Source organism: Marmota monax, unplaced genomic scaffold, assembly GCF_021218885.2.
Source record: "Marmota monax isolate L192 unplaced genomic scaffold, Marmota_monax_Labrador192_F-V1.1 WCK01_AAM20220418_F8-fsc00001, whole genome shotgun sequence".
NCBI classification, from domain to species: domain Eukaryota; kingdom Metazoa; phylum Chordata; class Mammalia; order Rodentia; family Sciuridae; genus Marmota; species Marmota monax.
In genome coordinates, this window is record NW_026693777.1 from 44136742 (window position 1) to 44150203 (window position 13462).

Consider the following 13462-nt stretch of genomic DNA (forward strand, 5'->3'; position numbering starts at 1 on the left):
CTAAAGATTGAACCCAGGGCCTTGCAAATGCTAGGCAAGCACTCTACCACTAAGCTATATCCTGACCCTTTTTATTTTATTTTGAAATTGGGTTTCAAAAAGCTGCCGAGACTGGCCTCTACCTTGAAAGCTTCCTGCCTCAGCCTCCCAGGTAGCTAAGATTCTAGGCAACAGCCACCATGCCTGGCTAGATAGGTTTTACTCTTAAACCAATTCACAGATAAGAAAACTGAGGTTCAGAGAGGTTAGGTAATTTAGCCCACTTCACACAGTCAATAAATAAATATCTGAGTTCAGTTCTAAGGGTTTTAACTACAGGTTTTTGAACCACATAACCCATAACATAGATATTTAGGGGAAGAAGAGGCCACTGTGGACTGGGGTCTTTGGGATGGGCTTCATAAAAGAGATGGGACTTGAGTTGGACCGCCGTCAGTCCTTCTGGGCTTAAAGGGCTGCGGAGAGATCAAGGCAGTCTGAGAGGTTGGTGTGGGGGTAGGTTCAGAAACCCCTCCTGGGATAAGGCAATGTCAGCAAATGCCAGGAAGGCCACGTGCTCAAGGGCTAACCAAGGACTACCCAGGCCAGATCTGGGGCAAGATCCTTTATGTCATTCCTCTGTTCAAAACCAGGGCCTTCCCAGCTAGGAGTGCGTGCTCAGCGGAGTCCCCCAGCCAGGAGTCACCTAGCATGTAGCACATCCGCGACTCAGGGATCCTCTTCATCAGCCGCCCCATAAAGAACTCTGAGCCGAAGAGCTCCGTGGGGATGAAGGCCCCGTACTTCTGCAGGCCCACCTCGTAGGGGGAGAACTCGAACCATTCTGCACAGGAAGCGGCAGGGGAAAGTGTCAGTTTCAGATCACGGAGCCACGCCCACTCAGCCCAGCCCTCCCACATGCCAACCAGCCTTGGCTTCCCGGCCCTTGGGTTCCTCCAACTGGGAGGCTGCAGTTCTCCTATGGAGCACACGGGGACGCCCGCGACCGGCCTATGCAGACTAGTCAAAGCTTTGCAAACTGCTCGCCTGGTTCTTTTGCTCCCCCGACCCCCAACTCCTGTAATGGGGATTGAACCCAGGAGCATTCTACCACTCAGCCACATCCCTAGCCCTTTTAAAAATTTTGTTTTGAGACAGTCTATACTTAAGTTATCCAGACTGGACTTCACTTTATGATCCTCCTGCTTCAGCCTCCAGAGTAGCTGGGAATAAAGGCAGATACCACCACACCTGGCTCTCTATTGTTGCTCAAAGACAGATAAAAGAGGACCCAAAGTGACCCTACTGCAGAGTAGGTCTCCATAGCCCTTCCCTCTAGGAAGCTTAAGAAATGTCTAGGACTCCTTCCCTTCTCCTTACTTATATTTTCCTCTGGCCCATCAAATGCACCCAGTAAGCTAAGGGACTCTGCCCACCAGTCCCACTCAAGGGGCAGAGCAGAATGGTGGAACTAAGTTGATTTCTTCAACTGTGGGCACAATTTTTTGATGTGGGTTGGCAAAGCATGTGTGGGGTTAGGGGGTGGACCTTGGGGGTTCTGGGTGCCTTTGCCAATCAAGAAGTTACCCTCTCCTAGATCACTAGCCACCAGTGTTACCTCTGAAATCCTGGTTGCTTACATCATCCTTGACATTGATGGTGAGGTAGATAGGCAGGGGATTCTGGCCCTGGCACAAAGCAGCACGCTGCTCTGACAGTTTGCATTCATTTCTCTATGGGGAAATGAAATAGTTAAGGAGAAGCAGCAGACATGCAACTCTCACCCCACTTGCCCCTGGATGAGAAATCACTCAGCAGTCCTTTCCTGGATCCCAAGTCTATCAGGCTGCTGTGTAAACTGCAACTGACCCCAGTCAAACCTGTTTGTTTTGTGTGTTTGTTTGTCCTGGGGATTGAATTCAGGCATGCTTTACCACTGAGCTACATCCCTGATCTTTTTATTTTTTATTTTGAGTTAGGGTCTCTCTAAGTTGTGAGGCTGGTCTCATACTTGTGATCCTCCTGCCTCAGCCTCCCAAATTGCTGGGATTACAGGCCTGCAACACATCACTGGCTCAAACTTGGCTCAAATCTACCTGGGAATGTATCTCACCTCCTTGGGCTATCCACCAGCCCAGACTGCAGACAGGGGAGGAGCCAAATCTGCAGTTTAGGACCCTCAGAGCCTCAGGGTCCTCCTGTAGTCTCAGGGGCCAGAGCATAATGAAGCAAGGGTGAGAGAGGGCACCACTGTCCCTTTTCATTCCTACTATCTTCTGCCTCCCTAGAACATGAAAACCTCCAGGGTCTTTGTTTAGTCAGCTTGGCATGTTGGGCTCCCTCATAAAATTTGGGATAAAAAAAAGTTTCTTTTCTTTGATTTTTGCCCCTAAACCGAAATCTTGGAAATCTGGGTACTACGTGGTGGTCAAAGCGTGTTAAAGTCCGCAGAATGTTCTGCTGTGTTAATCAGAGTGGCAAGTCCTGCAGATCAGCCCTGGCCATCGGCCATCTCCCAGAGTGAATCAATCAGTGCAGACCGAGGCAGAGTTGAGGTCCTAGAGGCCCAGGCTCTGACCCCAAGCCAAGCAGCAGCCTGCTCCATGACCATCCCTAGGATAGCAAATGCATGGGAGGCCCAATGACTCTTGGGCCTCCTTTGAAGGAAAACAGAGTACCTGTCACAACTGGGTACATAGATCTGGGTGTTACAGAGCTGACTGTCCTGCAGACTCCTGGAAGATCCTAGTCCACTCTCATTGTCAAAAGGGCTGGAGGGAAAGGGGCTCTTGTCTTGGCCAGAGTAGAACAGAGGCTCCCTAACAGCAATTCTAGCCTTGCTTTCTGGAGGACCACGCCTTTTCTCTACACTGATCCCTCAAAATGCTTAGATTTCTGGCCTTGAAAACTTTGGTGCTCTCCTCCTCATCTCACAGGTTATTAACTTAAAATACTGTGTTAAAATATTAATCAGTTAGTGATGTAATCCTCTGTAAGGAATGGTGCAGAGCAGGGTCACATGCAACCCCAACTTGCCTGAATCTGAAAGTCAATGCCCTTAGTTTCTGCCTGCCTGTTCCATCAGGAGGTCAAGTTAAATGAGGAGTTTTCAAAGGAGCCAGGGTGGGATCCATCAAAAGCCATGAGTTGAAAGCCATGTCTGATTCCTTTCTGAATCCCTAGGGACCAACCTAGTTCCTGGCATGCAAGAGGTAATGATTTAGTTGAAAGAATGAATGAAGGAATGAATAAATATTGAGGATGAATGTCAAGTCATCCTCAGTTGGTTAAATCAAGTCATCCTCAGTTAATTTTCTAGCAGAGGGGACCTATTATAAAATTATTTGCTGCTTCTCCTCCCTCTGGAAAATTCAGATTTATTAATAATTGAATTCTTATTTAAGGTGGAATTAAGAGCTGAGGTCCTGGACAGAGGTTAAGTGGGAAGCTCTGCCTTAGGTCCAATCAACAGACCAAAGGTGGTTCCTCCCTGTGGTCAGTGCAGCATGAAGCGTCCAAGTATGAGTGGAGCTCACCCTGAAGGCCAGGATCACAACATCCCCTGGGGATCTGCCTGCTCTACCATTTCTCACATGATTCTTACAGCAGTTGCATCCCAAGCTGGTTCTATTGTTGAGCATGTATTGCTCAGATCATTGTATCCCAGAGCAGAAAGCAATCTGGTTAGGTCTTCCCTATGTGGTGGCCATGAAAATGAGACCTGCAAACTTCCAACTGCTGACAGTGTTATTGGTGAAGGGCTCCAGTTGCTGTGCCCGGAAAGCCAAGGCAGAGTCTGTGCTGAGACCATGCTTCCTCTGACCAAATGCAGTAGGGATATTGAGGCAGGCCCATTCTCAGAAACAGGATACCACACACAGCCAACTTTGACTAAAAGGTCTTCTATGGGATTTGCTGAACATTTCTAGACCACCTGGTAGTCTGGGAAGCTTCCATTTGACCTTTCCCCCTCTCTCCTCCACTTAGGGTCAAACTTCCATCATGGTTGGCATCTCTCTAGTCCTGCCCAGCTCCCTCCCCATTTTCTGCCACAGGTATCTTCGTGTGGCTTTCAAAGTTCATATTGCTTCCATGTAGGGTGCACCTGACCTGTTCCCAACACAAGGGTCTCAATCATTCTCTAAAGGGGATGTGGGATGATGATCCCACCACCTTCCATCGTGCTTTTCAGCACTTGGTGGTTCTTATGTTCTAGGAACAAACCTTCAGGTCTGACCTAACCAGAGCAGAGGTGAAAGTCCAGACCCCCTGATGAAGAAAGAGAACCGCACATTAGCCAGGGCAGGGTGGGGCGTAGTGAAAGCTGAATGCCTACCTCGTCCCCAAGACAGGCCTCAATCAGCAGGCCCCAGAAGTCTGTAAAAGTGACCCTGTAGCCTTCCTGGCTGCGCTGCCGGAGTTCCTCCTGGAATCTGCAGAGCTGGTCTGGGAACAGGGAAGGCATCTTGTCTTTGACTGCATGTCTCCGGGCTTCGAAGACAGCAGGCTCCAGGTTTTTGGAGGACCACTCAGGGTCACGGTACAAAGTAGCCATTGTCCTGGAGAGAGACAGGAATGGCTGAGAGAGTTGACCTGGCCCTGGTCTGATCAACCCTGGATGCAGGCAGGAGGGGAAATGGGCAGGCCACTGAGAATCCCAAACCTGCCAGGAGAGGAGCCTGGAGGAAAGGTGTGAGTCGGGGCCTGGTGGATGGAGGGCGCGAGGGAGGGAGGGTAACAATCATTACTCATAATCACTGTTACTCCTATCTCCCCATGCCTACTGTGTGCTGGGTATAGCATATTGGTTGAGATGAGGATTTGGACCCAGATCTTCCTGGGTTCAAAACCAGGCTCTGCCATTCGTTTGCTGTGTGATCTCAGACAAGCTACTTAACCACTTTCCACCTCAGTTCCCCTAGTTGTGGAATGGGGAGAATTGTGATAGCTGTATCCAGCTCATAGAGTTCTTGGGAAGATTGTATGAGCTAACAGTGTAAACTGGAACAGTGGCTGACACAAAGCAAGCGCTGGGAATAACATTTGAACGCAGGTTTGGCCGATTCCAGATCCCAGGTTCTTTCTGCCCTGCTGCATTCATTTCCACAATGATGATTCTGGCTAAAGTAGTTCCCCTTCTTCTTAATCTATATGTGGTTCCTAGGGGGCAACAAAACTAATGTAGTCTGGGTCTGGCCCTGTCTGCCCCTCTTGGCCTTGATTCAGTGTTTCTATGTCAGGACAGGAAAGGGCCCCTGCTTATTCTGCACCTGAGAACTTTCCTGCTTGAGGTGGACCTTGTCTGTGGCTGCATGGATATGTGACTTGTGTCCTCTTCCCTCACAGAACTTGTTACAGGGGGCGTGGAAGTTGGCCACGTTGGCCAGAATGATAAAAATCACTCTGCTCTCTGTAAAGTTTGCTTTGTTACTTTTATACTTTCAAAAAGCTTCTGAAAGCCATTGCCAATGGTCATTTTTAAAAGAATATTTCTCATGTTTCCCCACATTCGGGACATTTTCTACCCTCCCACCCTCACCCTGGCTGGGTCTGAGGTTTTCCCCATTACCAGCCTGTCCCACAATAGTCCAGGGTCATACAGGTGTCCCTTAACCCTACTGGAAGCAAGTTATCTTTTTAGCTCACTAGCCAGGAGCAGCTGTTTAACATGGGGATTAAGAATGTGGGCCCTGGATGGGGTTCAAATTCTAGGTCTACAATTTATTAGCCAAGTGACCTCAGGCAAATTGCTTTGTTTCTTATGCTGTAAAATAATGCTGGAAAAATTATGGTTGGTCCTCCTTATCCATAGGTTCCTCATCTGCAGACTTAACAAACTGTGGATCAAAAATATTGGGGGGAAAATGCCTCTGTACTGAACCTATATGGACTTTCCCCCCATTGTCATTATTCCCTAAATAAGATAACAACTATTTATACTGAATTAGGTACTTTATAAACAATCTAGAGATTGTTTTTAAAATACAGAGAGGATTGTGTAGTTTATATGCAAATACTATGCCATTTTATATAAGGGAATTGAACATCAGTTCCTCCTGGAATCTGTAGAGGAATTCTAGAGAGATGGGTCCTGGAACCAATCCTTCTGGGATACTGAGGGACTACTGTGCTTGGAACATAAGCCAATATCAATAACTATTAGCTATGCTTCTTATTCCAACTGGGTTGATGCCTTGAGCCCCTGATGAGAGGATCCAATGCCAGGAGAGTCCTTGATTTTTTTTCAGGGCCAGTTCACATCCACTTGCTCACATGAGAGTTACCTGGAGCTCCTCCAGGATAAAAGGCACAGAATGGGATCTCATGGGTTCCCAAGTTCCCCGGTCACCCACAAAATAAGATGCAGCCCTGGCGGAGAAGCCTTGGGTAGTCACAGTCCCCTGAACCAGGGCCATCCTGAGCCAGGGCCACACAATGACTTTGGTGGGCCCACTATAAAAAAATATTTAAAAAGCAAATGTTATGACTGTGTTGTTTAAAGACAAATATATTAATGTTATTTACTAAAACATTTTATTTAACCTAGAAGCTCATATTTTCCTTCTTATTAAAAAAGTAATAATAACAACATATTGTTGTGGGTTCCTGACAGTTCTGTATGCCCCAGGCACAGTGTATCTAAGTTAGTCAGCCTGACCTGCCTCCTACTGGGGAGCCCAGTGCTCAGTCACCTTACTCTCCAGCAGAGATGGGGAGGTGGGAGTCTGTGGCAGGGCCCTGTCCTGCCCTCTAAGCAGGGCAGAGGAATGGACTGGGGTGGGCTGAGAGGGCCTGGAGGGTAGGAAGCCATAGCAGCGGGGCCATCTCCACTCACCCTAGGAGACTTGGCACAGTCTCCCATCAGGAAAAGAGTGGTACCAGGGATTAACTCATCCTTGGTTCCTATGTTCCTGGGCTCCTGCCACAGCCCCCAGAAAATAGAACTGCCAGTAATGGCCAACATGTACAGTGGCTCTGTGTACTTAGTACTGGGAGAGCCTCTCGTCACAGCCATGAGGTCAGTGCTATTGTTATCCCCACTTTACAGATACAGAAATTGAGCCTCTGAGGAGTTAATCTGCATGCCCAAAGTCATACAACTGCAGGAGGCAGAGAGTCCCTGGTGTCTTGAGTCACTTTTACTTGGGTTGGGACCGGGTAGAACTTCACCAGAAATCCCAGGCCAGCCTGTTTGCTGCTTGCTCTGGGGTCCACTAGACAGTGGCTCCCAGCATCTTACCAGGTGGCCCCAGACAGGCCGGTGATGTAACTGGCACAGTTCAGGAGGTTCAACTTCTGCAGTCCCAGCAGGTGGCCATACATGGAGGTCATGGATCTGGCTCCACCCCCAGTGGCCATGATGGCTATCACTGGTACCTGGGGGCATAGAGGCAGACAGCTAGGGAGGGCTCCAGGGACAAAGCTGGTGGGAGAGGAGTTGGAATGACAGATGGCAGCTTGAAAGAATGGTGGAGGAGGGGTCTGGGGGCAGAAAGCCAGAGCAGGGCTGGGACAGCAGTGAGAAGCCTGAAAACTGCCTTTCCCAGGTGGGCCACGCAGTAGGTCTAGAATTAGAACTTAGTTCCAAACCCAGTGATGCCAGTAAAGGCTCTGAAACCTAAATCGTAGAAAGCCGCGTCTAGAAGAGGTCTTAGCACTCTTAATCCAGCCTTCAGTTAACAGATGATAAAACTGGGGTCCAGGGTGGTGATATGATTCCTTAATGGTGACAAATTGAGATCTTTGGAAGGTGGATATGATCTTAGGGCAGCAGGCCCTGGCTTGGTACATGGCACATGTTCAGTCTATACAGTGTTTATAAGAGCAAGAAGAATACATTTCTAATGTCAGAAGCAGCAGGGTGGCCACTTGTGGTTTGACCTGGCTTTGAGATGCCTTTGGTGTGTTTTCCCTAAGGGTGGGATGAAGAAGGGGCTCTGAACCCAATCTCTGTTTTCATTTGGGTGGGGACTAAAAAACCCTTCAGTCACCTGAAGCCCAAACACAAGCCCTCCCTGGGCCCCATGTGGTCTCCATGTACACCATGGTCAGACTCAGAAGTCAGGCATTTTGGAGTACTAACCAGCTGCCCAGGACAGTGTGAGCCCCAGACCACACAGGGGAGGTGACAGAGGACTCTGACAAAGGCACTACTGTCTGCCTCCATGGAAGGAAGCGACTGGCCCTGGGAGTAACATTGCTTGTTTCCAGCTTGCTACAGCCATTATTTCTGGGAGGTGTCTACGTGTGCACATTTGAGAAGAGAGAGAACTGAAGGACAAGCACCCACGGCCTTTTGGGTGGGGGATATGGCATGCATAAGGTGGTGGAGCTTTAAATGTTTTCTGGCTGGGGCAAGGAAGTCATTTTGTGGTTGAGTTAGTAAGGCACACTTCTGCCACCTCAGGATCCAGTGCATGGGAGGAGCAGAGCCGCTGGAGCCCTTTCCTTCTCTCTCTAGTCTGCCCTCCCCTCCCCAAGTGAACACACAACTGGTGAACATCCAGCATGCACTCCCTGGGCACCAGACCTCAGCCACGAGGACAATGGTGAAGGGAAAGCAGTGTCTTAGCCATCCTGGAGCAGGGAAGAGCTGAGATGGCTGGTGGGATATGAGGTTGGAAGGACCGGCTTAGCCTGGAGTGGCCCTGAGCCCAGGCCAGCAGCCTCTGCTTACCCACCTCGTCCTCCAGCAGGTCCTCCTCTAGCTGCAGCACCTGCTTCAGTGCCTTGGCCACAACCACCTTCCGCTTTTGCAGAAACTCCAACTCTTCCTGGCACAGGCTGAAGCCCAGCCGCACATCCAGTGTGTCAGGGCTGAGGGAGAGAGGATCCTGGCTGAGTGGGCCTGTAGCCTTATCTTCAAGGGACTTTAGGGTCAGTGGACTCAGGCTTGAAGCCCAGCCTGTCATCTACCACTTTTGTGATCTTGCCCCCACAACCTATAAAATGGGCCTTAACTCCCAGCACTGCCTTTAGCATTTAATGAGCTAACAAATGTAACGCTGGCATGCTTTGAGCTGATACTTGACAAAAGATAAATGTTGGTACTTGTATTAGGAACTCTGAACGCTCTGCCTCATCAGCAGGGTCTGGAAAGTTCAGAAAGGCTTCTTTCAGGTGCCTTCTATAGTCCAAGACCATACATGGGTGACAGGGGGCCCTGAGATCCTTTTGGCAAATGCCCCTGGACAAGGCTCTCTAGTGTGGAGTCTGAGCTCCATAAACAAGCTCCCTCTTCCTACAGAGCTCACATTCTTCACTAAGCCTTTCCTGCTCGCTGACATTTCCTGTGCCTTTGTGTAGCTGATAAAAACTCTTCACATCCCTGACCTCAGCAGGTCTTTCCCACAGGTCCTCCAGGCAGGTGGGGAGGAGCTGCCATGACATGCTCAACACTTGCCCTCTGTGTCAGTGACATCCCTGCCCAGAACAAGTCCAGGCCCTTGTTCTGGCATCCAAGACCCAACCTGACCTGTCCAAGCTCAACTTAAGCTCCCTGCTGGAAAGGGCCCATCAGGCTCTCAGAGGCTCAAACAGTCTAACTTCTAGGCCTTCACCCTCACCAGAAGCATCCTCCCTTTGCCCACCTTCACCCCCTGAGGACTAATGTCCCAGGGACTCAAGGTGAATGGACTTTGGCAGTTTACAATCCAGAACAAATAAGGTTCTTTCTCTAACAAAGCCACATCTCCTTGAAGCCAGGGCTTGAGAACTCTCTGATCACATATCCTAGCATAGGCCTGCAGACACAGCTTCAAGAAAATAACTCTTTCACTGGGCTCACAAGGAATACTGATAATCTAATGATGATAATAGCAACAATAACATTAGTTGATATTTTCTAGCATCCCACTCAGCAGATAGATTACAGAATACTTCACATGTCCTACTTCATGGGATACACAAAGTGGTCAGATTTACGGGTGAAGAAAACTTAGGGAGGTCAAATAACCTGTGCAAGAACAAATAGCTAATCAAACTATAGATAAAAATTATGGTCAGTTGCTTTTTTAATTTTTATTTTCTTGCAGTGCTAGGATTTAACACTTAACATTTAGCACTAGGTAAGTGCTCTACTGCTGAGCTATACCCCTAGCCCCCTTTTATTTTTATTTTTGAGACAGGATCTTGCTAAGTTGCCCAGCCTGGCCTTGAACTTGTGACACTTTTGTTTCAACCTCCTGAGTAGCTGGGATTATAGGCATGAACTACTGTGACCAGCTGGTCACTTGATTTTCAACAAGGTTGACAAGGCAATTCAGTGGGGGAAAGATAATATTTTCAACAAATGGTGCTGGGACAACTGGATACTTGCATACAAAAGAATGGAATTGGACTCCCTTACTCTATATTCAAAAATTAACTAAAAATAGAGCATAGACCTAGATATGAGAACTAAAACTATGAAAGTCTTAAAAGTCTTAAAAGAAAACAGAAGTAAATCCTTGTGACCTTGATTAGGTAACAATTCTTATATACGACATCAAAGACACAAGAAACAAAAGAGAAAATAAATGACTTCATCAAAATTCACAACATTGGGCTGGGGTTGTGGCTCAGAGGTGCTTGCCTAGCATGCATGAGGCACTGGGTTTGATCCTCAGTACCACATAAAAAATAATAAATAAAATAAAGGTTTTAAAAAATCTATGCTTAAAAAAATTAACAACATTGTTTTTCAAAGACATCATCAAGATTGTGAAAAGAGTTAGGCATGATGGTGTATGCCTGTAATCCCAGCTACTCAGGAGGCTGAGACAGGAGGATTACAAGTTCAAGGTTATCCTTGGCAACTCAGTGAGACTCCTTCTCAAAATAAAAATTAAAAGGTATGGGGGGGGGGGCGGGCGGGGAGGGTGGTGGCTAGGGATATAGCTCATATACTATATAGGGATATAGTAGTAGAGTGCTTACCTAGCATATACAAAGCCCTGAGTTCAATCTTCATTACCACAAAAGAAAAAAAGAATGTGAAAAGATAACCCACAGAATATTCAAAGAACTTTCACAACTTAACAATAACAAGACAAATAGTCCCCCTAAAAAGTGGATAAAAGATTAGAATAGATGGGTCTCCAAAGAAGAGATAATAAACCCATAAAAGATGTTCAATATTATTAGCTTTCAGGGAAATGCAAATGAAATAGCATCCTATACCTACTATTATGAATAAGTTAGAGGGAAGAACAGAAAGAGGGTACTCTACCAAGGTGTGGACTTCATGTGTAATTCACAGTTCTCGCCCTGAGGAGCAAAAGATGAAAAGCTTGTCAGGGAAGATGATGCGGAGCCCAGTGATCCCGACCAAAGAGAAGGAGCCTCACATTGCCCATCCCTTGGTTTGACTCAGCCTGCATGCATGTGACATGAATGCACATATACACAGGTACACACAGTGTGTATGTGCATTCATGTGTATGTGCATTCTGTCCTCACTCCCCTCTTTTGGACATGATCCTCCCCACCAACTTCACACGTTCTCTGGCTCCCACTGTAGCTTATCAACACTCCATAAGACTCCTCTGAGACCCCACACGCCACCTTCCCCCACTGTGCCCTAGGATCTCTCCATTTCCCTGCCACAGGAGCTCCAGGCTGAGCCATCCAGGGGCTCCTTCCCAGATCTAAGCCCTCACCAAAGGCAGGGTCACCGCCTGGCCATCGGAAAAGCAATCAAGGGGCTGGCAGACAGGGCCATTCTTGTGTGTGCAGCAGCAGCAAAGCTGGAAGGATAGACAGGCTCTGTGAGGTGGGCAGGGGCTCCTCTGGCATCCCCCACCTGCCCCAGGCTCCTCCCTCACCCCCATTGGGGCTGCCTTATACCCCACAATTCCAGTGACTCTTGGGCACCTCCACGTGCAACTGGGGCTGGAAATACTTGGGGTAGTGAAAGCAGGCAGGGTTTGGGCAGTTAGGCTCCTGGCAGGACGAAATGCGCTGGGTGTTCTCGAAGGATTCCGTCACCTTCACCAGGAGGCCTTTCACCAGGAGAGAGGACAGAGGTGAGACCCTTATGAGGGAAGCTTCCTATCACCCTCCTCTTGACCCATCCAAAAGCCTATAGAGATGCCCAGGAAACTGGTTATAATGCCTCTGGGGCATTATCTGGAATGCTCCATTCTGTCGGTGGAGCAGGAGCTGGAATTGCATTTTAAAAAGGCTCTTGAGTGATGATGACTAATGTAGCCTCCAGAAAACCCTTCGAGGTGCGGAGAGAGTCCTTAGGACTAGTACGCTTTGTTTCTGCTTTGCCAGAAGATCTCCCAGTGACACCAGCCCACTGCTGAGAATGCAGGCCCTCACCACATTGTCGCTTGGGTGCAGAGGCTCACTACCACTACCCCCACCCCCCATGCATCTCTCTCTCTCTCTCTCTCTCTCTCTCTCTCTCTCTCTCTCTCTCTCTCTCTCTCTCCATCTGTGGGCTGCTGTCTTCTGGGACAGGATGGAAGACTTGCAAGGGCAGGATGGGGGTGGGATGGAGAACCATACTGGTGGATCCCTCAGATCCCTTGCAGCTATAAAATGCTGTGAACTATGACTTGGCTAAAAGAGGCGGTACAGCTAGAGGAGCCCTGAGAGTTGTCAATGGCTGCCCACCCCAGGTGCTGGTCACTGTACAGACCTAGACACAGAAGGCAGCACTGTGACTCAGGCCCAGGACATTTGGCAGGTCTGGGGACTCCCAGGATGATGGGGGCACCCTTTATAGAGCAGGCTGCAGAAGGTAGAGGTTCATGGCTTTGAGGGTGAGGTTGAAATGATTTTGAGGTGTGTTGGCCAAACTGGCTCAAACTCAGGGGAACCCTAAACCAGGCCAGTTGTCGTTGACCAGGCTTAAAAGCAGCCCTCCTTCTCCCCCCAGCAGGCAGGGCAGCTGAAACACTCACTTTTCTTACTCTTCCTCCTCCTCCTAGATTCTGCATGAACCTCCAGGCAGGAGACTTGCCGACACTGAAACAAAGCAAAGAAAGTCACTGGGACTCTGAGCACAAGCCACCTCCTGGCTCTCTCAGGTAGAAAGAAGGAGATAAAGACCAAGAGGATAAAAGTTGTATTGGTTGACCTCAGGCTCTCACTGGGAATGCTGGGTGTGCTGACCACATTTTTTTTTTTTTTTAGTGGTCCTGAGCCATATCCCCATCAATCTGTATTTTTTATTTTGAGATAGAATCTTGCTTAGTTGCTGAGGCTGGCCTGGAACTTGCCATCCTCCTGTCTCAGACACCTGAGTTGCTACAATCACAGGCATGAACCACTGCAACCAGATGCTACCCACATTTTTGAACCAGTCAAGTCAAGCCTTCTCACTGAAGATATTTGAAATGAAGTTGTCCTAAAACTCTAGGATGCTTGGTCACAGTTTACTAGGGGCCATGTTCTGAGGGCAGGTCAGTGTCTCATCTGAGGCAATGTTTAGCTCCGGGCTTTGAAAGTGAGAACTTCAAATGAATCAGCTTTTGTAAGAAGTAGAGTCAGA

At 48.4% G+C, this 13462-nt stretch overlaps 1 protein-coding gene across 2 annotated transcripts in view; it reads right to left on the reverse strand.

Moving 5' to 3' along the window:
• Pla2g4e (phospholipase A2 group IVE) overlaps positions 1-13462 on the reverse strand; it is a 36095-nt gene that overhangs the window by 5707 nt on the left and 16926 nt on the right. Inside the window, exons 7-15 of one of the 2 annotated variants that reach the window (XM_058584710.1) lie at positions 12873-12936; positions 11833-11960; positions 11619-11705; positions 11189-11226; positions 8661-8796; positions 7220-7356; positions 4316-4538; positions 1598-1712; positions 686-823 (exon numbers count right to left, since the gene is read on the reverse strand). In XM_058584710.1, the coding sequence (XP_058440693.1) occupies positions 686-823; positions 1598-1712; positions 4316-4538; positions 7220-7356; positions 8661-8796; positions 11189-11226; positions 11619-11705; positions 11833-11960; positions 12873-12936 (1066 nt within the window). Of the gene's footprint in view, positions 1-685; positions 824-1597; positions 1713-4315; positions 4539-7219; positions 7357-8660; positions 8797-11188; positions 11227-11618; positions 11706-11805; positions 11961-12872; positions 12937-13462 lie in introns of both variants that reach the window. The other variant, XM_058584709.1, reaches the window with a different exon arrangement.